The sequence below is a fragment of the Plectropomus leopardus genome, chromosome 2, assembly GCF_008729295.1.
Source record: "Plectropomus leopardus isolate mb chromosome 2, YSFRI_Pleo_2.0, whole genome shotgun sequence".
Taxonomy (NCBI): Eukaryota; Metazoa; Chordata; class Actinopteri; order Perciformes; family Serranidae; genus Plectropomus; species Plectropomus leopardus.
The window spans coordinates 36,016,091-36,042,508 of NC_056464.1; the positions used below are offsets into that span (position 1 = coordinate 36,016,091).

Consider the following 26,418-nt stretch of genomic DNA (forward strand, 5'->3'; position numbering starts at 1 on the left):
TGATTCGGAACTGATAAAACCTTTATTTCACTTTAAATTGTCTTTTACATTTTGTCCTGTTTATAACATGTAAGGTGAAACTAGAGTTGGATTTTTTTTAAAAGACATACACAAATCTAGTATTACTTCAATAACCAGGGTCGGGGGGGAAGGTGTCGAAGGGGTTTATTTTTTTGTCATTTTATTTTTTTTATTGGTGTTCTTAAGCTAAGTCTAAATTTTCACAACCACGTGCGCGCTAAGCAATAAAACCGTCACAGAAGCAAACTTTTTTTTGTTGTTTTTTTGGGTTATTTTTTTTTCCTTTTTATTTTAAGCATAATACTGGTCAGTAAAAACAAAATGATTTGAGATACCAGATATACAGACAGGCTCGGTGCCACATTCACTACTGCATGGGATCATTTTTTCCTTAGAAAGCGTAGAATAACTGCCTTTTTGTTCAGCTAACGAGAAAAAGAGCGGCAGGGAGGAATATTTTTTAACCTTTTTAAACTTCAGTGCATGAAAACATTTGTCCCCAGCAAAAGAAAATAAAACATTGAGACACATGACTTTTCTACACCTAAAGAGTGGAATGTCGAGATGGTTAGTGACAAGGTTATTGTGACACTGAGTGGATAAGGAATAAAATCGACGTTTTAAGAAAATTAGGGCCGTTTACAGACTTGTAGGTCTGCATTATGGTCGCTAACATCCCCTTAAACCTCTCCAAATTTGGGATCTGAATTATCTCCCTAATGCAGACGATTAAATAACCACAAGGCGTCTTATTTACCATTTAAAATTCATACTGTAAATGAGCGGGAAAAACGTACCGTTATCTGCCGATTGAGTGTTTTTCCCTTTTCTGAATGCAGTCAAAAGTATCATCTAAAAGGCAGAGGCGCTTATGTACTCTAGTCTAAAAATCCAAACTACAGGATTTCTTCCACAAACAGATGATTGGCTGATCGGCTGACGGGGAGATTTGGCTCCTTCTACGCACGTACCTGTTGTGGACTCAAACTGCCTCAAAGGCCGACGCTTCACATCACTGCTTACTTGTTTTTTTTTTCTCGAAATTTAAAACAAGTCATATGAGTTCAGCTGAAAAAGTAAGACTCGCAGAGAGTATTGAATCTAAGTTTTCGGATTCAGGTAAACCCGATCAGGCGAGCGGTGGAAAATGATTAAACTCCTTCAGGGTTCCCAAACATTATTACAAGGTTCATAAACATTTTTACCAAAAGGTTTCCATGACTTTGAGGCAAATTTTCAAGACCATAGATACTCTTTATTCTTCCATAACTATATAATAGCTTTTTAAATACATATTATTTTTTTTAAATTAATGAATTCAGAAAAGGATTAGAACTTAATATTAAAATATAACTTATTTGAGAGGGGAAAGGGTGGTGCAAAGAAAGGAGGTATGTCAAATATTTTTTAAGCACTGGGGAGAGACCTGTTTTTATTTTGGCATCCAGGAAGGGCCGTATGACTTAAAATGGCTGTATTCTATAAAATAAAAGAATAATAAAAAAGCCATTAAATAAAAACACGCCTTTCAAATGTTTCAGAATATCACAGAAATCTTTGGAAAAGTCTTGAATTTTGTTGTTTTGTATGAAATTGTTACAGTAATCTTCCGTAGATAACCTGCGTCATATTACGTAACTGAATGATTTTTTTTCTGTAGCTGCATCCATGTGATGATTCGATTAACTATCACATACTGTCTTCATTTCTTACTTACATTCTAGGAAACGGAAATTATGTTTGAATGAATCAGTTTGAAAAAGTGGGGCAAGGGAAAAAAACTGTCCTTGAAAAACCATGGAAAAGTTTTGAAATTCTGTCTATGAAAATGTGCAGGAACCCTGTAGTGAGATCACGGATTTAGATGTTTTTTCTTCTTCAAGATCAAGAACAACCGTCATCTTTTGTTTATAAGTCTGATACTCTGGATAATCGTGATCATCTTAGACGAAACAGACGGGTCACAGGAACAATACCTGACCCCCCCGCCGTTCATATTTTGGAAACGAGAAAGCAGGACGTTAAAGTGTCGATCCACAGAGTGCAGAATTCCCCGCTCGATGCTCGTGGTAGATTTACAAGGTGATAAATGTCGGCATGCGTTCTTGTTGGCAGATCATTCAGCAGCGAGTGGGAACTAAAGACTTCTCTGGACTTGTCAGTACAAGCAGTTAATGGGGCATAAAGGAGGAGGGGAGACAAAAAAAGTACCAAAAAATGTTCTGGTTTAAAAAAAAAAAAGCATTAAACAACAGCAGCTGACTGTAACGGCTTCAAGGTTTTCATTGCAAGCAGGTGTTAACGAACAACATCGACAAACCGTTTTGTTTTCCAAAAGACAGATTTACAGTTAAGCTCTAAAAATGTTTTACAATTTTACAGTTCTCAAAAACCGGAAAGAAGTTTGATTCGTTATGCACACACACACACACACACACACACACAAAAGGGGGGGGGGGGGGGGGTGGGCAATCGCGAAAGGGAAATGGACATGTTAGATTTTAGGGACAGAGGTACTGATGTTCAACAGCACCTCGACTGGAGGGAGCAGGCAGGTCCCGTCTGTTGTGAAAATGTCTAAAATCTCAAACATTAAGATGGAATGTATGCTTCTTTTTTATTTTTAATGATTTAAAATTAGCTCCGAACTGAAAATATGCAGAATGGCGTCGAGTAAAACGCCGGGTCTCAGTTAGAAAATAAAAAAAAAAACAGTGAGTGTTTGATTACACAGCAGGTAAAACACTTGTTTTTAGATTTGTCAGTGTCACAATACAGCCTTGTAGGAGGACCCTTCTGTATAAACCTCAGCAGAATTGCACTGCTGCTCAAACACGCCCCCTCCCAGCTGAAAACTGTCGTCAAACGGAGGATCTGGTGGCGAGGTGGAGGAAAAACTAAGCATCACAGTGTTTGTTGAAAATAAACGGACAGTTTAATAACCATTTTTTTGTTGTTTTGTTTAAAGTGGAATAACACCAGCCATTCGCCAGTACACTAAGAAAAGCCAAAAGAGAAGGGATGGACAACTATATGAGTGCGTTAACTCACTAGAGCGAGGAGGGGGGAGGAGGGAGGGGTCATGGACATCTATGGAAGTGCATTAACTTAACAGAGCGGAGGGTGGGTGGACAGCTATATATGTGCGTTCTCATTAGAGGGTCAGGGGTGAGACCACATACTGAAATGTTAGGAAGGAGGGAAGAGGAGTGAGGGGAGGACAAAGGGAGGAAACGAAGAGGGTAAAAAATGTGGGCTCTAAAAAGAATTTAGTAGTTTTGGATAAAAACCCGCCCTGCGTGCTATAAGACTAGACTGACCGGTGGGTTTAGCCCGCTGGCCGGCCTTGGAGTGCCATGATTGAGGGGAGGGCGGGAGGAGGGATGATGGGGTGGTGGAGTTCTTTTTTCCCACCTCCTTGCATTAATATTTCTTTATTTTTAAATATGTCTGTGAAGGTCAGGTACTATTCATGCTGTTGGTTATACAGAAGGGAAGTCGGGAGGCTTGAAAAAGTGGGACGAGGGAATGAACGGGCTGTTTATGTGTACGAAGAGAGGAAGAAGAGAAGAAAGAGGAAGAGAGATAAAAGGAGGAGGAAGAGAGTGGGGATGGGTTAACAGTGAAGTGCGCTCTAGTTCTCTCCTTCGCCGGTTTCGCCCTCGTCTCCCTGGTTTTCTGATGTCCACAGCTGCAGAAAAACAAAAAAAAAACAGAAGACATCTTTCAGTTGTCTCATCGCTGCAGAGAAGGACGTGACGATTTGTCGTGACACAACAAACGCACATTTTCTTTATGTTTGAGTCACGTTTGATAAAAACCACAGCGACCAACCACATCGATAAACGGCAAGTCGTCCTTCTAGTGTGACCTGTATCGATCTAAAATCATTTTTCAATGCGGTCATCGATTATATCGTAAGAGTTTGCTGCTTGTATTTAGCACCTCAAACGTTGTTATGTGGATGTATGTTTTCGCACTAATAATGGTAAATAACTGTAAACGTTACTCTGGTCCGTTCTCGGGTGCTCTGACCGCGTGTAGAGCGTTAGCGGTCCAAGGTCTGGACATATTTTTGGCTTTTGTAAAAACTGAGACATTTGTGATAAAAAACCTGCTGTTTGCAAAATATGCAGATATGAGATCAAATACAATGGCAATTTATTTGTGTTATTATGGTGATATTTCAGTTGTTTATCAATATCATATCTTTGAAACATACTACACCTCCGTGTGTGTGTGTGTGTGTGTGTGTGTGTAAGCCAAAATATCACGGCTGTACCTATCCATTATTTTTTTTCTAGATCAAACTAACAATTAATTTACCCCCAAATAAATATTAAGAACTTGTCTCATTAATATGTAAGTATTTTATTCAATCATCTCCTTCTCTTTTAAACAATAATAATAGTGGTGTGTTTTAAAATTAGCCTTATTTCCACGCAACTGCTGTAATATTAACAATAATAATTACCATTAGACCTTATTCGTCAGATGCCTGATTGGAAAAATATTGGGGAAAAAATGCAAAGTTACAGCCTGTATTTATACATACTTTTCATACTTCTAATGCAAAGCTGGTTGGAAAACAGGAAAGTGTCCTTTAAATGAAGGTTGTTGTACTGAAAAGTTGTGTGAAAGTTGGCAGGTGGTTAAAGATCCACACACACTGTGCCGTCGTCGCTCTGACTGCTGCTTTTTGGGGATGTTTTTGGTTTCACCAGCATCTGCACTTTTCTGTCAGTCCAGTTTCTCGCTACACGTCCCCGTTTCTCAGTGGTTGTGGAAATCGTTGTGTCAGAGTGTGTACTCACAGTGAGGTTGTCCCTTAGTAGCTGCATGATCAGCGTGCTGTCTTTGTACGAGTCCTCGTTCAAGGTGTCGAGCTCGGCGATCGCCTCGTCGAAAGCCTGCGGGGGTGAACAGAGAGGTTCAGCCGTGTCAGTCCTTCTCAGAACTTTTTTACACACAGGTTGGAGTTCTTGCATTCGCACTCTAGTATCTCATAGTACTCTAGTACTCATAGTACTCGGAAAGAAAAGCAAACGTGAGAATAGGGTCCGAAATGGACGACCAAGCAAAAATGCAAAAGCACTCAGGGTTCATACACACGTTTTACCAATAAAGTTCCACGACCTTGAGGCAAACTTTAAAGAGCGTGCGCTCTCTGAAATGACCATCGATGCACCTTATCGGTTCTTTTTTTACGATTTAACAGCTTTTTTCAATATTAGAATAAAAAAATGAATTGAGAACAAGATTAGAACTGAAGATTTAAATACAACTTTGGGATTATTTGTTTTTATTGGGAAGAAGGTGGAGCAAATCATTTTAAGCACTTAGAGGGACTTATGTTTTTAATTTTGGCTTGGGGGGGGGCATACACATTTAAACGTTGACTATGTTGTATTCATTTTTTTCTTAAATTTCTTTTGGGCAATTTTTAAAGAAAAAAATTTGGCTTTTGAAGAAAAACATGTCTTCAAATCGCCAAAAATTACACCCTTTCTCACAGAAAAACAAAACAAAACAGAAATTATTATTGGACTTCCAAATTTCCCACTGTTCTTGAACACATCATGTTATACAGGTGTGAAAAAAACAAAATTTGGTGACTGTCCCATAACTTTCTGGCCTGGAAATTGCCATCTGCAAATTCCATGACTTTTCCAGGTGTTTTAATGACTTTATGAACCCTGAGTGCTCTTATGTGAGTAAACAAAGTGTCGTGCACTCACCTGCTTGGCCAGAGAGCAGGCCTGCTCGGGCGAGTTGAGGATTTCGTAGTAGAAGACGGAGAAGTTGAGGGCCAGGCCGAGCCGGATGGGGTGTGTTGGCTGCATGTCCTTCTTGCTGATGTCGAAGGCATCCTGGTAGGCCTGCTGAGAGTTCTCCACCGTGTCTTTACAACACAAATAACCACCAGTCACGTTTTTTTACAACACACTGTGATCCTGACCATTTGTATCAATGACACATCAACAAACTCTCTAAAATCTCAAGAGGAGCTTGTTTGCTGAGACCTGCAGTGAATATTTCCTCTGATAGCAACAACTTTTTGGTATTGGGCAACAAACAAGACTAAAGCCCGGTTTATAATTCTGCACTGAATCAACACTGTAGATATGTGTAGATGCCAACCCTGTGACTGGGCACGGGATGATACAAACATTTCTTGTCACGATTTATCTTGACCAAAATAATTGCAATTTACATATTATTATTATTATTAGCATATTTTAAAATATGCTTTAAAGTCTTGAAATGCTGCTAACATGTCATGTGCCTAATTTTACAGTACATGTTGTGAAGACACAAATAGTTTTATTGCATCACAGATCTGACATATATCTTTTTTTAGTGTATATCTTTTGTAGTGAAAAACAAGTGAAAAAAAAGAAGCCAACACTTGATTAATATCTTTTTTTTTAGATTGGTGCATATGTAGCCCGTTCTGGCAAAAGAGGCGTGATGTTTAACATGACAACATCAGCCTCTACCAAACTCAGAGCAGCAAACACTTCATTTTCAGCCAACAAGTTTTACCATAACGCTGTAATAAGTGAAACTGTGACCAATTTTGGTTGTTGTGACTGGGAATGTTGAAGTTAAGCTACATGCTGCTTTAAAGTGGCATTGTGATTATATAACCAATTTACAACGTTCTGTATTTTTATTACAACACTAAACTAGGTGGATTTGAGAGTAATTTCTGAAGACACAGTTTAGTTTGTTTACTTTGTTTGTTGAAAAAAATGCTGAGTGGAAGTGTGATAAGAGCCATAAAAAATAGTTTGTAAAAAAGGCCTTAAGGAACTGTTTGGATGCAGACATTTTTTCTTGTCTTGCTTTGCAGAGCTAAAACATTTCAAGCATATACAACCGACTGATATTAGTCACTTTTAATAGCTTGAAGTGTGCATGGTGCAGCTGCATTATCCAGGTAAATACAAGTATTGGATCAGGACTTGGCAGACACTCATGACTTGGATCTGGATTGGGTTAAAAAAGACGTTGATTGGGACGTCCTAACTGATGGCGACTGGTTAGAATTCAGGAACGCCGTTGCGAGTGACTTTAATAGAGTTTATCTTAAAGATGAGCGTTTCTGTTGTGCCTTTTCTCTGTACGTGAAAACGGCAGAAGATTTTACACACCACTGCCAACAATTTAGCCACATTTGGCAGGTGTTAATTTCATACCCTGATTGGGGGAGGGAGCTTCAAACTTTTAGCAATAAAATGGTCTCTTAACTGCAAGCAATACAAATATTTACCGAGTTCTGTTTATTGAAAAGGAATATTTACTCTGAGCGACACAGCAAATAACAACTGACGTCTGTTTGAGCAATAAAAAGGACGCCGTCCATCGGCTTTGATTTGACTGAGTGAGGAATCCTCTCTTTAACAGGGTTCAGCAAACATCACTCTGCTCAGCTGTCCATTAGTGGGACACTGAATCCCACTGAGCTCCAGGGCTGCTGTTCAACTCAGTATCCTAAATGATGAGAAATGCTGCAGCTACACTCCCATTCTCCTCCTTTAATAAAGGAATAACACCTTACTTATTTTCCCCGACAAAGTGCTGCTTTGACGACTCAAACCCACACACTCACCCTTCTTTGAGTCCCCACAGGCCACCTCTGACAGGTATCTATAGTAGTCTCCTTTCATTTTGAGGTAGAACACCTTGCTCTCCGCCTGAGTTGCATTGGCAATGAGGAATTTGTCGAGCAGATTCTGAAACAGACGGAAGACCAGAAGAGTTTAGACACAGAAATATAGACAAAGACCCCTGTTTTTATTCAGCAACGGCACAAAAAAACCTGCCAGTGTTCAAGTTCACTGACAGTTTGATTACAGAATGTTTTACGAATGCATGTCTGTGCAACGCAGCCTTTGTTTGTGTAAGGTGTGGCACTGAGGCTATCAAGTGTGCAATGACTCGGAGGGTGTGTGGGGACACAGGAGATACTGACTAACGATAACGCTCAGTAGGCTCGGGCGGTTACCTGATATTTCATTTTTACGGTAATAGACTGTATAAATCCCAGCCCCATGGGCATGTGTGCTGCTTACTTTCAGCCTGTCAGATTAATAAATACACCGTAGAAAGCCACATAATGGTAAATAAAAGTAATATTCTCACTGGGGGTCGACTGATTTTGGTTTTTCAGGGCCGATGCGGATACCGATTATTAGCAGTTATTGAGACCGATAACTGATATTTGGAACTGATTTGAATTTACAAAAAAATAAAAATCTGTCACTTCGTAGAATTTCAAAGATAACAAACTGACAAGTTCCCAGCAACTTTTTGTTTTATAAAGTCAAGTGAAAATTTAAATGAAAAATAAAAATATCTGCCTGAGGTTTTACAAAGTAAACGTTTCTCCCATGCTGACACTTTATTCGCACATTTTAATTATGTAATTTTATCAGCGATCATTTAAAACAAAATACCGATGCAGATAACTGTCAAAATGCCAAATTTCGGCCTCAATAATCAGCCAGGTCGCTAATCTGTTGACCCCTAATTCTCACACTTATTTTCCTTATTAAATACAACTGTATACCTTTTGAATTCAACTTTCTCTTGATCACAGATGACTGACGAGGCTTAATTGACTTGTAATAAAAAATCATAAAACACACATCATTTAAACGGTTCCAACAATCAGCAGCTCCAGTTTGGTCAAAATAATTCACAGTTAGATGTAAAAAAAAAAAAAAAAAAAAAAAAAAAATGCAGTTTTTCCCCACAGTCTCTGCCTTTGCTGGCTGCCAGCTGTTCACGGTCCTGTAACTTCTCCCTCCACCTCCAGGTGCTGTGGTATGACAAGTTTTACACGAGTAGCTGCTTTTACACAGAGATTGTGCTATAGGGCCACACAGGGTCCCCCCTTTAATAATAACTTTTACACGTAACCAAATGATGGCGGCATCATTCTGCTCCACTGCGTGATTATACACTGCATCGCTGCATCCCAAAAACAAGAGGCATGACGGGTGTGACGTTTAACACAGGAGTGTCCGCCTCTAGCATGACATATAATTATATGCGTTGGCAGCTCTTTCTACACAATAGCGACGACATTAACGTGTCAATCCCAATCATTTACCCTCTCTGTTACATGGTGGCTGATCTCATCCTGCACTAGTTGGCTAAAAGGCTCCTGAACCTAATTGTTTTCTCAGTTTGCAAACATTTAAGGCTGCTGATCTTCTTCCCTTTGTACGCATAATCACATCGTCAAAACGTCACACCCATCACGTCTTTACATTACGAGACTACTCTGTCACCCTTTTCTGCTATCAGACGTTACACACAGAAAGGCGAGGCGGCATAACGGCGTGATATTCCTGCCTTGAACAGGCAGTGTAAATGCATCTAATGTGATTAAGAAATTTGATTTAGATTTAGGTGTTTATGATATTAATTTCAGTCTGGTTATTTTATCATAAACTTTATCAACTGATTTTCCAGAAAATCTCACAATATATAAACTAACATTGTAAAAAAAAAATGGGGGAATGTCTTTATCTCATCATTAAAGACATCTATCCGTGTCATCAAACTGATTCAGAGACACTTTTCCTTCACTTCCCCCCGTCTCTGCTCCTTCAGCTGCTGCAGTGCCCACTCAGCATGACAAACCAGGCAGTCAGAGGTCTGTGGTGGCTCACACGCCCACCGACAGAGCTGTGAGATCAACCGAAAAATGACAAGCAGGAGCATCACGCTCCTTCCTCGCTGCCAGGTTGTGGAGCGTCCTGAGCAGTGTCGCATCCATTCTGGTTGTTCCCTAAATCATGTTTGTAGTAAACCTATCCAGCCAGCACAGCAGTCTGCTGTTAGCTGTACAATAAGACTACCAACTATAAATGAGTATTTTAAGTAATTTCTAGATTTGAGTTATCAGACAGAGACTTGTCAAACTCTTTTTCCATCTTCAGTCCGACATGATGATGATTTGATTTACCGTAACCAATCACTACAGAGCACCGTATCCGCCTGAATCTTTCCTCATTTTAAGTCCACACTGATGCTGAAGCTAGGTTTAAGGAGTGGAGCAGAGCGGAGTAAAAACAAACTATGATGTCGGGCGATGATGAGTGCTCGTGTCTCATCATAGATTTTGGAGCAAGGAGGCGCTAAGCAAAGCACACTGCATGCAGCTGTACAATGAAATAAGATTTTACTCATTTTAAGTGTCCAAAATGTATTTCAAAGTCATGCTCACATGTAGTTAGCACTTACTCTCAATATTGATCGAATTATGACAAATCTACAATAAAACTTATATAAGCCTGTCACAATTAAACGCCCAGTCCCTTTTACAAGCCAGATATGACTGCACATTTTGACAAATGTCTCGCTTCTCAAGAAGCCTGGTCCCCATGCAGTTAGTTTTTATAGCAGTTTTTTGGACGTATTAAACTGGGCTGTTTGCTTCTCACTGGAGTTAAAGTCAGTTAGCTGCAGATTGCGCATACAATAAGTATAAAAAAAAACAAAATGAGAAAGAATATCTATTTTCTATGTTGGCAACATCTCCTAAATCAAGGTCACAAACATATTTTGGTCCAGCAGATGCTACAAAGCTTTCCTCCTCCAAGCTTTCCTGCTGCTTTAAGGACAGCATGTCTCCACCCGTCCTTCCCTCCCTTCATTCCTACAGCACCACATCACTGCAGAGGCTTCCAGTTTGACCTTGAAGATATTATTAGAAGTCTGCTCAGGCGCTAAAAATTTGACTGTGGCTTGACCTTGAGCAATTTCTATTCTAACCTAGCCGGGACCTGGCGGTGTGACGGTTGTTCATGAGGACTCAAATCAAAGACCTGACTGTTTTTAGTGCCGATGATAGATTTTGCACACTGACAGCATCTGTGAACTCTCACAGCTGATTGAGTGTTCAGCTCAGTCTAGCTCTCATCTCTGAGGCCCTGCAGTGTTAAGACGACACTGATCATAACAGATTTTGGTGTTGACAGATGAATAAACAAATCACACTCTGGCTTTCAGGGATTAAACTTAAAAAACACTATTTTTTGTGTCTCAAGTGCAAGTCACTGTATTTCCCTTTCCCCCCAGAGGCACCTCATGCGAGACCGTCAGTGGACACATTAGCTGTTTTTACACAGAGACTGAGCTGTAGGGACGCTGCTAAGTCCGTCCTTTGCATTTTTAAACAGAACCAGAGAACGAAAGCTTCACGCTGTTCCAGTGTGTGATTCCCGGCTTGAACAGGAAGTGTAAAAGCTGCTAATGATTGTTTTTGTTACCGATTGAGGAGTTTCTATCCAGATTCACAACCTAAAACACAATCTGTTACTTGGGTTTGTTGAGACTTACATGAAACACTTTTGTTTCAGGTGGCAGCAGTGACGGTGGGACACGTGATGAAGCTGGAGCCTCTGTGGAGTTTAGGTAAGTAACTAAACTGGTTAAAGACATTGTTTCATTTTGACAGAAGTGAAAATTTCAATATAACTAAGGGACTGTTTGATATTTCTGAGAGGGGAAGGGTGGTGCAAAAGGGAAGGCATGTCAATGATTTAAAAAAAAAAAAACTGGGAGGGGACATACATCTTTAAATGGCTGTATTTCGAATTTCTTTTACTGCTGATTCATAAAGAAAACATGCCTTCCATGTTTTGGTCAACTTGGTGAAATCAAAATCAAAAGAAATTTTTAAAGAAAAAAATTTCCATTTTTTTTTTTTTTTAGAAATCACCAAAAATTTTGAAGGAAAAGTTTTGAACAATTTTTAAAGAAAAAAAATGTATGGGCATGCTTTCTTTTAAAATCGCCAAAAATAATACCATTCATCACAGCCAGAAACTGTAACAAGCTGAAATTCTTGTTGGATTATTGTGAAACAAAATTCAATGATTTTTCCAAAACTTTCAGGGTTTTTCAGTTTGCCAAAACCTTTCCTGGCCTGAAAATGGCTATTTCTAGGTGTCATGACTGTGCGAACCCTGTGCTAATGTCTGCTGAGCACAATCTTATCCTTTAATCCAAAGCAGGCTGTGAGCGTAAAGGCGAGGACATGCTCAAACTGAACTCGTTTAAATAATGTCGTCAGACATCTAAATGGCTGCACCTGAAGGCACGAAAAGCCGTCGTGGAAACGAGATGCAGCGGGTATTTAAAACACGCTTTGTGACAAGCTTTCTTAGAAAGTGCTCTCTGTGTTGCACTCTGTTTACACAAAAACTGAAGGAAAGTAACCGACCGACAAGCACGTACCGACGCCCTCAGGGTGTGTGCGTGTATCAACAATAATCAGACTAATGTGTCTGCAAATGTGCTGAGTCATCCGGCACCTTGATTTCCTCTTGTAACATCACCCGGCAACACAGTGTGTGAAAACAAATGTAAGGTGGCACAACTGTGAAAATCCTGACCAATAGCCATTATCAACGTTTGTTGTGTTTGTTAACTTTGTTTTTGTTGTCATTTATTCACCAAGAAAATTTTTACTTCGCCCAAATGTTGACTGTGATATAAAACATGACGGTTTTTGCGTCTAGTGAATGAGTGAGATTATCTACATCAAATGTTGAATGAAAGAACACATTTTAGAGTGTAACACATGTAAGACAGTGTACATATCATATTATCATAGAAGTATCTATTTGGTTAACCAGTAGTAGGACATATCTGGCGTTTCTGGTTTTCTTAGTGATTTCGTATTTCTCCACTGCCTGGACTCTCATCGTGACGAGTTTAAGAGGAGGAATTACTGAAATTATTAGCTAAAAAGTAGATGTTACCAATTATTTAGAGATTTTACAATGCACCACAGATAAATAAAAAATAATCAGAATATCCAACTCCCCATGTCTGACCATTTTTAGGACTTTTGAAAGATGAAGTCATTTTAACGCCAATTAAGGCGGTGAATTTCATCTAAATTGCTCATTGGCTGATGCCAGTCAACAAAGCGGAATATCTGCTGATAAACCATTGCATCCGCAATAAATGCACACACAATCTAAGTAAATTAATTTGCAGTAACATCGTGTAATTCTGTGTGCATCAGAACTGATACGACAAAAAATGAAATGACTGCTGTGGAAACTCGTTCTATAATAAACCACTGGGCAGTGTTTTTCTTTCTGATAAGCCTTACAGCTCACGGATTTATTACTTAAACTGGACTTCCTGGATCATATTTCATCCTCTCACCTCCCACCTGCAGCAGCACTCCCACACGAGCAGCCCCTCGCTTGTTTTTCTTAATGCAGCACTATTTACTTTCTGAACACCTGCTCAGGCCTCGGCCGACAGACGCCACTTTCAAAAATAAGATGCAGTAGTAACAACAGGTTCATAAAATGTATTCATGAAGAAAAAAAAGTCTTTCTGAATCTATATACGAGCAGTCCACCTCCCCCTCTGGACACACACACACCACATGCCGCCTTTAAGCACTCTTTTGCCTCTGAAGCTATTAAATATAAAAAAAATGAAGCAAAGATACCACAGTGAGGCATCATGACAAAGGTTAAAACAGAATTAGAGCTTTGTTTGACAACTCTTAACAGCTATCAGTGCTGCTGCTAGCAACGTTTTTATGTCTCCACCAGTAACATCATGTGACTGCTATTCTTTCCTCAGCCAGGAGGCTCCGGTCTGCTTCCTTCCTGCATATTTCCCTCGTCCTCTACCGCTCCGTCTTTATACCGTCTGTCCCGCTCCTCCCTGCCCACCATCACCACCCATCATCTCTCCATCTTCACACTCCCTCGCTCCCTGCCTGCCCTCTCCCCATCCCTCTCCGTACCAGCACGTCGTGGCAGATTTCTTGGAGCTCAGACTCGATCTTTATACGGTAGTCGCGAGCCATCTGCTGTTTCTTCTCGTTCCCCTCCGTCTTCTGCTCGATGCTGGAGATGACGCGCCAGGATGAACGGCGGGCCCCCACCTAAAGGCAGCAAAAAACGAACATTAAAAGGCGACATTTTACACACATGACTGGATTAACGTGGCTAAAATAATACACACTGCAATTATTTGTTCATTTTTATTATTTGCTGATCAACAGTTTTCCAAGTAGTGTAATCTTATTAAGTATTTAGGGGAAACGTCCTCGTCATAAAACCTAATGTTTTAATGAGGTAGAGCAGATAAATATTGGGAGACTAAAATTTAAATCAACCACAAAAATATAAGCATGAATTAAGACTTTAATGAAGTTAATTAAAAACAAAACATCAGTTTTCTTATGCTCTTTTCATGTGTATTTAAACCTTTTAAATGTGAGCAAATTGGTTTGATTTATTTTTTAAAAAAAAGACTAAAAGGACAATGAGCAATTTAGCAAAAAACGTCCCACAAATTGCAAGAAATTAGGGAAAAGGACATTGACCTGAAAATGTGTTTAGAGAAAGAGAAATTATTAGGAGACAAGGACAATAATAAAAAAAAATCTGGAAAAATGTCCAGAAAACTATATTTAGATTATTATTAGAATTATTATCAACATTTTAAAAAATAAAATAAAATTACTTATTTTATTCGATTACATAATTTTGTTTTTTTTTAAAACATTTAAAAAAATATATTACAATACATCTTTAACAACTTTTACTTTAGGTAATTTTCTTGTAACTTGTTACTTCTTCCCATGTTTTCTCAAAGAAATCGAGCCACTTTTCTTAGGTTTCAAAGGTTTAATTTGTCACTGAGCTTGTGGTTCAAGAGGATCTAATCATGATACCGAATACAAGCTTACAGTATCTCACCACTGCTTGCATTATAACGTGACTATAATGTTAAGTGTGGCTTAAGCTGTTTTTTTGTGTCCTAACTAAACATATTCACAGATTGACTTATATTGTCCTCTTGGTTGGCTTACACATGCAACATAAAATGTACAGAGTGGTACTCAACGCTGCGAAGCACTGGGGAAAAAAATAGTGAACCTAAATGATAACTGGAGCAGCAGTGCTGGAGAACCTGAGGCTGCTCTTACATAATTTGTGCTTTATAGTTAGATTATAAAATCTTCATGAAAAACAAAACAAACAAAAAAACTCACAAAAATTAAAGCAGTGCAGCGAGTAACAGACTACATATTATGTAAGAAGCTAAAGATTTTAACGGCCACTGTAAATGCTAAAAATAAACCTCAGGGGAAAGCAGACTGTTTTGTAAGATGCATCTCAAATCTGTGCCTCCTGTAATAGCACGTCCTAAAAAGTACGTCTCTGCTCCAAAAATGGCTTTTAACTAGCGATGAGCCAAGATGGAATAAGCTGCAGTCAAACCTTATAGCGTGCACATTATGTGCAGCTGCCCCAAACCACCACGGAAATGTTTCCTTACAAAAAAATTGACAGCCATTTGAGAGAGAACAGAGGCCATGACTTCAGGGAGAGCTGCCACAGGATTTAAATCAAAGGTGTTTATCATGGGTGAAACAATATTTCATATTATTCCAAAGTAATAAAACGAGTGGTGGAACAGAAAAATTGATCAAAAAATGCATAGTAGTTGCATATACACAAAACTGTTAAAGGTAGCTGCTGAACCGATAAAAGACAGCAATAAAAAAAAATGAAGTAAATTTGAAGAAGGGCATTAGCTTGAACCGTCACTTATAGATGAGCTACACTGAGTGAAGCTTTCTTTGTTTTTAGTGGATGAAAATATCAATTTAATTCTATCAACAGGCTGTGTCCGCACTGCAAAGCGGGAGCCAAGAACCACTCTGACCGCTGGTGTGTTTTTCAGTCGGTTTTTGCAGCCTTTAGCAGTCGATGGTCGATCTCCTGCTCCTGTGTGTGTGCTCTGTGTATTCATACGACTCAAAAATAACGACTTTTTACTTAAGTTGAAACATTCAACTGGATATGTCTGGATGCAGACTTCTCCTCGCCTCAGTTTGAGCTGTCTGAAGCAAAACTGCTTCAGTTTGTCATCGTTTCCATTTTCCACTGACTTGAGTTTGCATTCATGCTGCCTCTTAATTAGCGGTGCAAATCATAAGTTTCATCACGATAATTATTATTATTATTTTTTAGTAACAGTATTTTTAGTAACAGTCTGGTTTTAGTGTAGTCTTTTTGCAAGGGTGTTTTCAGTGTTTATTTTTAGCGCGTCTTCTCATGATGATTTTTATTCTGTATTTTGCACCCGACATCTCTGAGAAGCGCTTCCTCATTCTGCTCTGCACAACAACTGTATGTCGAAATGAAAATAAAGCTAAATTGATAAGATATTACATCAATTCTTTGCCGTCAGGGTGTGATTTTGATGCGATTTAAATCCCATCACTTTTCTTGTGATGCGCCTTTCACAAGTCTTTGAAAACGGAGCAAATTGGTTTGATGTCTTTTAAAACATGGAAAGAAAAGCAATGAGCAACTTTGCAAGATTTGTTCTGCACATTACAAGGAATGGATAGAAGTAGGAAACCATATATAGAAAGGACAGGGAAAAATATCTTAAACTATATTTATAATATACATTTTAAATTATGTTACAGAATATAAGTGTTTTGAAGCACTTATTTCAGGTCATTTCCTTATTAGACTTTGATTTTCCTTTTTTTGTTGCTATGTTTCAGGCAATTTCCTCATACATTTTACTAATTTCTACTTAATTTATTTTGTAATTTCTTTCTGAAGGTACTAACTGCATTCTTCCCATGTTTTTAAGCTAATTTGCTCAGGATCAATTTTACATCAATGATACTAGATTGCTGATCATTGACTCATATCTGTCCAGATTGATTTACCGTTATTTACCGTCCACCTCTAGTGGATTTTTTTTTATTCATTTAAGAAAAAAAATTGCATTTTGTAATAAAATCTAGTTTAAAGATGTATGAGAGAAACTAGGAATTTTCGGGTTATACTATCTTGTTTTATTGAGCTCTATATTGTCATTTCAAACAAATAATGCGCTGACTACACAGTTACATCCCAAATCTCTTCAGATCTGAGAGGAAACAAAAAAACCCGTCTAAGACCATCAGACAGATGCCATACCACGTTCTTGTAGGCAACAGAAAGCAGGTTGCGCTCCTCGTTGCTCAGCTCTAAGCCCTGCTCCGTCACAGACTTCATGGCAGCCGCCATGTCGTCGTAGCGTTCGGCCTGCTCCGCCAGCTTGGCTTTCTGCACCAGGTCGTTCTTATCCATTTTTAGGCTGCGGGGCGAAGAACACGGGACAGTTAGTGTTTGGACTTAAACATTAAGACCCTTCATTTACCAGCTGGAACAGGCAACAGCAAAAACAAGTGTGAGAAATACGAGCGTACAAGATCCGACGGACCATAATTTAAGTAGAGAGTGGTGAAGAAGAGTTAAAAGAAAGGGAAAACCACCAGTGGGATAGCCAGAGTATCGGGCTAGAGACTGGAACATGTATGAGGAAGGTTAACCGTTCGATAATGAAGTACTAATGCTGGTTTGGCAAAAGCTGATTACTGTCACTGATAGTCCTTTTATTGCACACAAAGAGGTAGCAAATAAAAAATACCAGAAAAGACCTGACAGCGCTTCATAAGATGTCAAAACCCTTTCAATTCCAGCGCCCAGATTTGCCGTCCCTGAAGGCTTTCTGCTCGCCAGATGAATCTGTAGGTCTAAGTAGGCCACAGCCTCCATCTCCCTCATATCTACACATCTCACTGTCTCCTCTCCTCTGTGAGCTTTCACCAGCGTCTTACATGTCTACATTTGCTAATTTATTGTTTAACCTGTATTTCCCTTATTCCTACATTTAAAGGGATAATTCAGATTTTTCCTGAAGTGCGGTTGTGTGGGCTACTTATCCACAGTCAGTGTATTACATACAGAAGATGTCAGCACGCCTTCAGTTTGGAGAGGCAGGCAGACGTCCGACATGGAAGCTAAGAAATGAGGAGGCTGCAAATGTATTTTATATATACATATTACCAATTTAACTTAACCCTTTAAAACCTGAAGAAATTGGCTTGATTTCTTTAAAAAAAAAACTTATAGTTACAAGTTACAAGAAAATTCACTGAAATGTAGCAACAAAATAAAAAGGGTTGAAAAAAAGAAAGAAAGCAAACTAAAAACAAAAACAGGTTTAAAAAGCAAACATTAATATATAAAACTATTTAACAATGATGATGATGATAATTTGCGTCATCATTAAAACTACAGTTTTCTGGACATTTTCCATCTTTTGCGATGGTGCTCATTTATTTTTCAGCCTAGTTTAAAGTAAAAAAAAGTCTCATTTCTCAGGTTTAAACACCTGTGAAAAGTGTCTGGTGCTGAACACAGGAGCTGCTGGTCTACTTGTGCTTTGAACAGTTATTTTGTTTGTGTTATTGTGTAACTTTGACATTCAACAGCGTTAGTTCAGATTCAACAGTCACACAATAGCACAAACTAACAGGCTGAAGCAGTGGTGGATCTGCAGGTTACCTGATGAAACTGGCTGTCTGACAGAAAGGTAACGCAGTAAAAATAATCTAAATATAGCATACATTTATACCAACACTGATTATTTTTGAGATGGAACTTTCTTCTTGGTGGCTTAAATGTTTTGTTACTGCTCCCATAAACAGCAGTACATTGCTTAGTTTTTGTGTCGAACTCCAGTCTGCTTCTCCAAACTGGGGTCTGCAAACTGACTGTATGTAATACACTGACTATGGATAATTTCCTCATACAACCCCACTGCAAAAAAATCAAACTATCCCATAAAATCTGCTAAAGAATGAGTAAAATGTGTTAATATACCCCCACCAGAATCCAGGTTTACCCTCACATCTGTATACTAACAAGTTTGATAACTTTTCGGTTTTAGTGTAGTGACCACCCTTTCACCAGACGGAAACCAAGAAAGATCCCCCAGAAACCACATCAGGCTTTCAAGTCAATATGACATAGTGGCCAAACTGTGTAACTACAACTTCTGGGTCCGTCACGTGACGCCATTGGGCCCAAAATGACTAATGCAGGTCTGTCAAACTTGAGTTTGGTTTGATTTCCTTTCAAAAGCAACTTGGCAAGAAATATTGCACAAATTGCAAGAAATTTGCAAAAGGTGACAAAAAAAATGACTTGAAATGTGTTCTTATAAAAGAGAGAGAAAAAATATAGTTATCCACTATTTTAGCATTCTTTTCAGGTCATTTGCTTATTATTATTGGTATTTATGTATTTTCACCTCAGGTCATTTTCTTGTAAGCCCTCTTGCAAATTCTTGGGTCATTTCTTGATAACTTGCTCATTACACTCTAAATGTTTTTGAAAGGAATCAAGTCAGTTTTGCTCAGGTTTCAAAGGGTTAATATTTCCTATGGAAAAGTCCCTCTGAAGGCAGTGCTTATAAAAATCATCCACTCTCTTTATCCTTTTAATGTTTTGATGTACGACCGTGGATGACTTCAGACGAAATTTGGCTTTGCATGACACCATATCTATTTTGAGAAATTTAAGTATTCAACTCTTTCAACATTTTATAAAAAACATAACTGGCAGCAGTAACAGTATCTGGAAATCTTAATACCAGCATTTCAAATTAGAACGCTGCCATTTCTTTTCCTTATTGTTCTTTGCCAGAGTGCTCAAGCTCTGTGGTGTTTCACAGGGACTGTGGGTGAACAGCAATTATAAAGTCCTGCCTCAAATTCCTTACTGTCCGGGGTATAATGTAACCACTGCGGGACATTATTTGTTTTAAGCCATTCCTGGGTGGATTTGTGCTTGAAAATAAAAATAAATCTCCTGAGTCACAGTTCTCTAAAAAGACTGCTGCAGCTTTCGGAAATTTGTTTTATTGCATTCATGTCCATATACCCTGTTGCTGATGTGCAGTGCGCAGCCGAAGCACAGTGGTCAAAAAGCTCCATTTTTAATCACAGATCCTTTTCCAGTTTGTTTCAGCATTCACGTCTTCTTGCAGAGGTTTGGTATAGATGAGATAATGTGAACTTTTATTTTCCTAACAGAGGCTTTTCTCTTCTTTAAGCACACTTTGTTGTTAGGTTGCAACTGGTAAAGCACTCGCCAATACTGTGCAGTGTCTTCTAGCTCACTTAAGGAGGCATGTATCTGCTGTAGGCCTGTTGACGGTCTCCCTCCCTAGAGCTGTTCTCGTACAGACAGCAAGGTTTTTTTTCTCTCCGTTTTTAGGAGAAGCCTTTTGTGAGTAGATTTATTTTTATCTAGTTTTTTAATGATCTTTCTGCACTAAATACTAGTGGCTCTATACATAGAGTAAAAAAAAAACCTTAAGTGAAATAAATTAATTTGATTTTTTAGTTTCTTTTTTTTCTGTTTTGCTCAACCGTGGATAATGTAATCGTATGAAATCATTTAGTTTTACCTCAGTGTCACCACAGAAGCACAGAGGCGACCCCTCCCCATCTCATGTTTGTGTACTCATTATGACATATTCAGAAGAGGCGATTTTGGTGTTATCTTCCATTTAATTCACGGTGTCAGATAAGAGTGCATCTTTTGTCATGTGTAAAAAATATTGTTTCATCATAAAGAAAATGACTGATCCTAGGGCAAATCCCCTGTCACTCGAGGGTTCACTAACAGGTTGGAAATTAACCTGCCACTGTGTTTGGCTTTACTATCTCAGGCTGTATTAGCTCAGGGATACTGAACTTGCTCTGCCCGGCAGGGAACACGTTTGCAAAATGACAGGAGGCCAGGAGTCACTTAGGGGTCCCACACATTTCCCTTCATAAGAACCTTTTTTTTGGACCCACTTGCCAGGCGTTTTTCAAACATATCCAATTCAAACTTTATTCAAACATAATTTCAGCTGGCTGGCATTTATAAAGATGTAACGCATGGAAAAAATGAAACTTGAGTGATGGCAAATAAAACGATGTCCCATAAAAGATGCAAATTAGAGCAACATTATGTTGAGAGCTACAGAAAATAAATGTGTTAGAAAATAAATGTAACGTTACATGAAGGTTATCCACGAAAGATTAATGTCACAATTTCATAACACACAAACAACTCCATGACTTTTCCAACATTTTTACTTATGCCACAACTTTTGTAGGCCTGGGAAATGTGATTGTAACATTTCATTAATTTTCCAGGTTTTCAATGACGCTGGTATGACTATCAGCATAAACATATTACCCATTTTCTACCTTTTGTTGTTGGCTGTTCTCACTCATCTTTGCCAAAAGGTAAATCCAGTTGCAGCAGCCGTGCACAGGCCATGTATATGCAGGGGCGTTTTAAACATTTTAGGACATTCGGGGCTTAGCCCAAAACTCTGTCGAAAAATTGACATATCATTGTATGACCCCATAGGCAATGCTGTGAACCAATGAGCAGGACTGCATTAGATGATATTTATTGGATTTTTGTATACATTTTGCATCAGTATACCAACCTTATTTGTCAGGTATTTAATTGGCAGGATTAATCAAATAGACACACGACTGAAGACCTCACACCTGAATGAAAACCTGGTATTGGGAGAAATTTAACTAAAACTTTGTCATTCATAAAGTTTCTGTTGCCACTCTTAATCACTTTCTGTGGTCTGCAGAGTAACTATCAGTCTTTCAGCTGGAAGCACACCAATGGCACCCCTCCAGTGCTGATTCAAGGGCTGAATCATGGCAACAATTAAACTCTGATATTGAGTGCACTTCCACCAAAAAAATAAATGGTGAGACCATTAGTGTATGAGATCATTATAAATTCAGACACCCATTTCCTCCATTATCACTGAGAAGAAACCTGAGACCACTCTAAATTCATCAGTGTTGTTTTGAGGTTCACAAAAGGAAAATCATCATCAGCATCACTATGTTCAGTTTCAGTTCTCAAGTCTGAGTGTGTTAGGGATGTTTAGGGATGCAACTTTTAATTGGATTACACTAGTTTTAAGAGGGAATGAAAAAAGCCTATGTAATACTCTTAGTCTTTATAATCATAGATAACATTTGATTTTAGATCTAAACACTGAACAGCTTACAATAATGATTATGGAAAAAAGATGTTTAGTTAACGAATTTAACAAAAAAATATTGGCAATACGTTAAATTAAGCATTACTTTGAATGTCTAATGCCTGTGTAATTTTGCTATTCAACTACTGTCAATCCATAGGCAGAAAATTCATCAAATTTTTGATAACAGATTATTCATTTAAATCACTTTTTGAGCCAAAATGTCACCCAATTCATAGTTTGCTAACTTCCCAAGACTTGAAAGACTGTGCAATAAATATATCAATATTTGGTGTGGCTTTATCAATTTACATTGTGGGAAACTGTGTTGGGCATTTATCAATATTTTTCTACATTTTAAAGACCAACCTATTAGTCAATCAAGGAAATAGGGCTAGGCGATAACATATAAATATCATGCTATATATTCAAATTTGCATAACCTCATATCGTAGGTATGGTCTTTTCCTGGTTTTAGAGGGCTGCAATATTGTATAGTGATGTCATTTTTTGAATTTAACGAACTGTTCTAGCTGATATATGCAGCTAAGTATTTATATTTTTGTTATGACATAACTTAATATTACAAATACAAATTAAACTTTTGGTGGCCTACTTAAATAATAATCAATTGCATTTTCAGTCCACTCGATATAATTTGCTGCAGTAGAAGTGATGGAAGTGAGATGGACAAACTGAAAACTTTTCATCTCATTGAATAAAACCGATGTTGATAAAGTAACGTTATTCCTTTTGGGAAAATTTAAAGATGGAAAAAAGCTAATACATTGGATAAACTGCAATACATGTTATTGCAATACTGAGCATAATGCAACATGTTTAAAACCCCAATAATATTGTATCGTGATATTATTGCATCTTTGTGGGCCCTCTGGTGTTTCCCACCCCTAATAATGAATGATTATAAAATCGGTGGCTATAATTTGAAAGGATTTTACTACTTTAGCAAACATTTAAAATTAACTGTGCTAGGCATTATGTTATTTCTCAGACCTCTATATGTTTTCTTATCTTGTCTCAGGTTAACCATTTGAAACTTGGAGTGACATCACTTTTCTTGTGCTGCTTCCAGACGGCTTTCACAAGAATTTAAACCTTTGAACCCTAAGCAAATTGGTGCAATTTATTTTTATAAATAAGGGAAAAGGCAATGAGGAACTTGGTGATAAATGATTCACAAATTGCAAGAAATAAGTAGATTAAAAAATTATATTTTTAAAATGCTAGGATTAAATGTCTAGAGAGAAATGAAAAAAGCTACGGAAAAACAATATTTATGATTATCAAAATGACACTTAAAAATGTGTTACAGAATTATTGTCATTTTAAACACCTTCTCCGGGTCATTTGTTTTTTTTTGTTTTATTTTCTTGATTTTTAAAATAATATTCAGGTAATTCTGTTGTACTGTTTACTTGCTAATTTACGAGTCATTTCTTCTACCGTTGCTAATTGCCAGAAATCAAGCCAATTTGCTCAAGTTTCGAAGGGTTAAAGGATTTCACTACTCCGACAAAAATGTAAAATTAGCTGTGCTTGGCATTAATTTTAGTTTCAGATCTGTTCGTGTGCTCTTTTGTCGTATTTTCATGTAGCTGGTCTCAGGTAAACAGACTTAATTCCCATAAAAACCCTTAATTTACTGACAAGATTTTAATGTGGTTATTGGTTTCATCCCTGAGGTTTATCAATTGAAAAATTAATTTGACAGGCCATTAAATAAATGCAGAGAGGAAAATATGCTCAGTGTAGGTAGCAGAAAATAGCGAGGCTTCTCAGCAAAGGTGAATAGGAAGTGAATCTTGATCCTGCTTCAGGCTGCATGTGGCATTCACAACGTGCAGCTGTAATTTTGATGTTATGCCTTCGAAGCTAATTGGTTTAGCATCCTCAAGTAAGCATTTAGCACTGGGTAAAATGCTGCTTATTTCAGTTACAAAGCATTAGTTAATCTGTTAAAATTGATGCAAATTGGCCTCTTTGTTCAGCTACAACCATCTGGAACACCAGAACATACACATTAGCATTTATCCAACCACATCGCTAACTCAGGTTAATGCGCAACGGGATAAAAATGGGTTAATGTTCAACTTCAACAGTAGACCGAAACACATGGACTTAAAAACCATCGCCCAATCCCCCTGTGGAATTTTAAGATGGAGAGATAGATTACAGCTAGCTAGCATGCTAAATGAACATCAAAACCGCCACTGACTGTTAGCTGAGCTTACTAACGGGAGCTAACAGTTCAATCTGAACAACGATATCGAGCTACGGGCTGAAATAGCTTTAAAATACAACATCTGCTCAGTCTTCCTGCTCACATTCAGAAATTAAACGATATCGAAATGCGTTGAAAGTCACATTACAGTGGAAAGTCCCTGGAAATAGGGGGAGTGTGATAGCTTCGTTTCACTACGCCATAATGGAGCTGAGCTTAAGACACCGTCAATTACCTGTGAGAAATTAGCCCTGATATGTCCGGATGAAGTCAGCAGCAGCACCGTACTAGCCTAACAGTAGCATTGTTGTAGGATTTTAAGACGTTTTTCAGATTTTTGCATGTTTCTCTGATTTTAGGACGTATCGAGGATTTTTTTTCCAGATTATTTTTTTGGCTTTTATTGCCTTTAATGGACAGAACAGTTAAAGTGTGAAAGGGGGAGAGAAAGAAGGGGCGGCATGCAGCAAAAGGTCGAGGCCGGAATCAAACCTGCGGCAAGGATACAACCTCTGTATACTGTATAGGACGTCACTCTATCCCCTGAACCACCAGGCGCCCCATATTTTAAAACATTTCTAGGGTTTTAAGGTATTCCTAGGATTTCAGGGCATTTCTAGATTTTAGGATGTCTCTGGGGTTTTGGGACGTTTCTTTAATTTTTCCACACTTCTCTGATTTAAGGACGTTTCTAGATTTTTAAGACGATTCTAGGACTTTAGGACAGTTCTCAGGTTTTAGGACGTTTGTAGGATTTTGACATTTGATCGGCCATTAAATAAGCTCAGACAGTTAAATTTGCACAATCCAAATAGCAGAGAAATAGCGTGGCTTTTCAGCAAAGTTTAATAGGAAGTGAGTTTTCATTCTGCTTTAGGCTGCATGTGGCATTCACACAGACCTGCTGGCATGTCGACCACCGTGTTATACCTCCACAGCTAATCGGTTTAGCATCCTCGTATCAGCATTTAGCATCGGTTAAAATGCCGCTTATTACGGTTACAAAGCATTAGCTAATCAGTTAAAACTGATCAGAATTGCCCTCCTCCTTCAACTACAACCACCTGGCACGCCGCTTTCACACTCAACATTAGCATTTATCCAACCAGCTCGCTAACGCAGGTTAATGCGCACCGAGAAAAAAATGGGGTAACGTTTCTCCATCTTTACCAGTAGACCGAAATACACTGTCTTAAAAACCATCGCCCCTGCAATCGTTTTGACGCGAAGTTAAAAAACACCCCCCCGGGCGGTGGATATTCAGACGGCAGCGTTTCGTCGGCCTGCTAACAGCTACGCCCTCCTTGTCGCATTCCCCTGCGGAATTTTAAGATGGAGAGATAGATTACCGCTAGCTAGCATGCTAACTGAACGTCACAACCGCGGTTAGCGATTAGCTTAGCATGATAACGGGAGCTGACCCAGTTCAATATGAACGGTGATACCGATCTACGGGCTGAAATAGCTTTAAAATACGGCATCTATTCAGTGTCACCGTTCATATTTATTCGTCAAATGATATCGAAACGTGATGAAATTAAAGCCGCGTTGAAGGGGAAACTCCCGGGAAATAGGGAGGGTGTGTTAGCTTCGTTTCACTACGCCATAATGGAGCTGACCTAAAGACATCGTCAATTATCTGCGAATAACGGGACCATATTATGTTCGGATGTAGTCGGCAGCAGCACGGTAACAGCCTCACATTATCAGCCGTGTTGTGTACTGGCTGTACTTTAGCATCGGCTGCTAAAATGACGCTTTCGCGACGGGGGCCGGGGCACGGCTGCTAAGCTGTCAAAATGGCCAAACTTCTCCCTCCCTCCCTACACGGTCACCGCGCACCACGCATGGCATCGACCGAACCCCGGGCCTCCAAAAATCAACGATCCACGGTACATTACACAGCAAAAAGAGCACGGGCGCCTCACATCAGCTGTTTTGTGGGTTATTTCTCGCTATTTTGGCCACAAGTCTCGGCCTAAATCCTCGCACCCAGCCCCAAAACCACAATAGGCACCTTCCGCCGCATAGGCAGGGAATGGGGCCACCGCTGGGGCTGCTGCTCCCCGACAAAGAGCGTCCTCACACTGCACATAAGACAATAATCGAGTGATATGGAAGTGAACTCACATTTAGAGCGTACTAGGAATCCCGATTTTATTCTCTGAACGATGGGAGTTTATCAAGCCGTCCTCCGCTCGCTGCTCAGGGTATTCAGG

General features: G+C 38.8%; 1 protein-coding gene across 1 annotated transcript; it reads right to left on the reverse strand.

Moving 5' to 3' along the window:
• Positions 1-26,418, reverse strand: ywhaba (tyrosine 3-monooxygenase/tryptophan 5-monooxygenase activation protein, beta polypeptide a). The gene is made up of 7 exons (XM_042510148.1): positions 26,330-26,418; positions 17,031-17,190; positions 13,820-13,960; positions 7,637-7,760; positions 5,760-5,923; positions 4,836-4,931; positions 1-3,712 (listed from the first exon to the last, which is right to left on the reverse strand). Exons 2-7 carry the CDS (start codon positions 17,181-17,183, stop codon positions 3,656-3,658), a joined length of 735 nt encoding a protein of 244 aa, XP_042366082.1. The 5' UTR covers positions 17,184-17,190; positions 26,330-26,418; the 3' UTR covers positions 1-3,655.

Excerpts from the sequence above, each read along its gene's own strand:
- ywhaba (XM_042510148.1), bottom strand. The coding sequence starts at position 17,183 with ATGGATAAGAACGACCTGGTGCAGAAAGCCAAGCTGGCGGAGCAGGCC. Across the intron at positions 13,961-17,030 it reads CTGTTGCCTACAAGAACGTG|GTGGGGGCCCGCCGTTCATC; the intron begins GTATGGCATCTG and ends TGCTGCCTTTAG. Across the intron at positions 7,761-13,819 it reads AAATCTGCCACGACGTGCTG|AATCTGCTCGACAAATTCCT; the intron begins GTACGGAGAGGG and ends CGTCTGTTTCAG.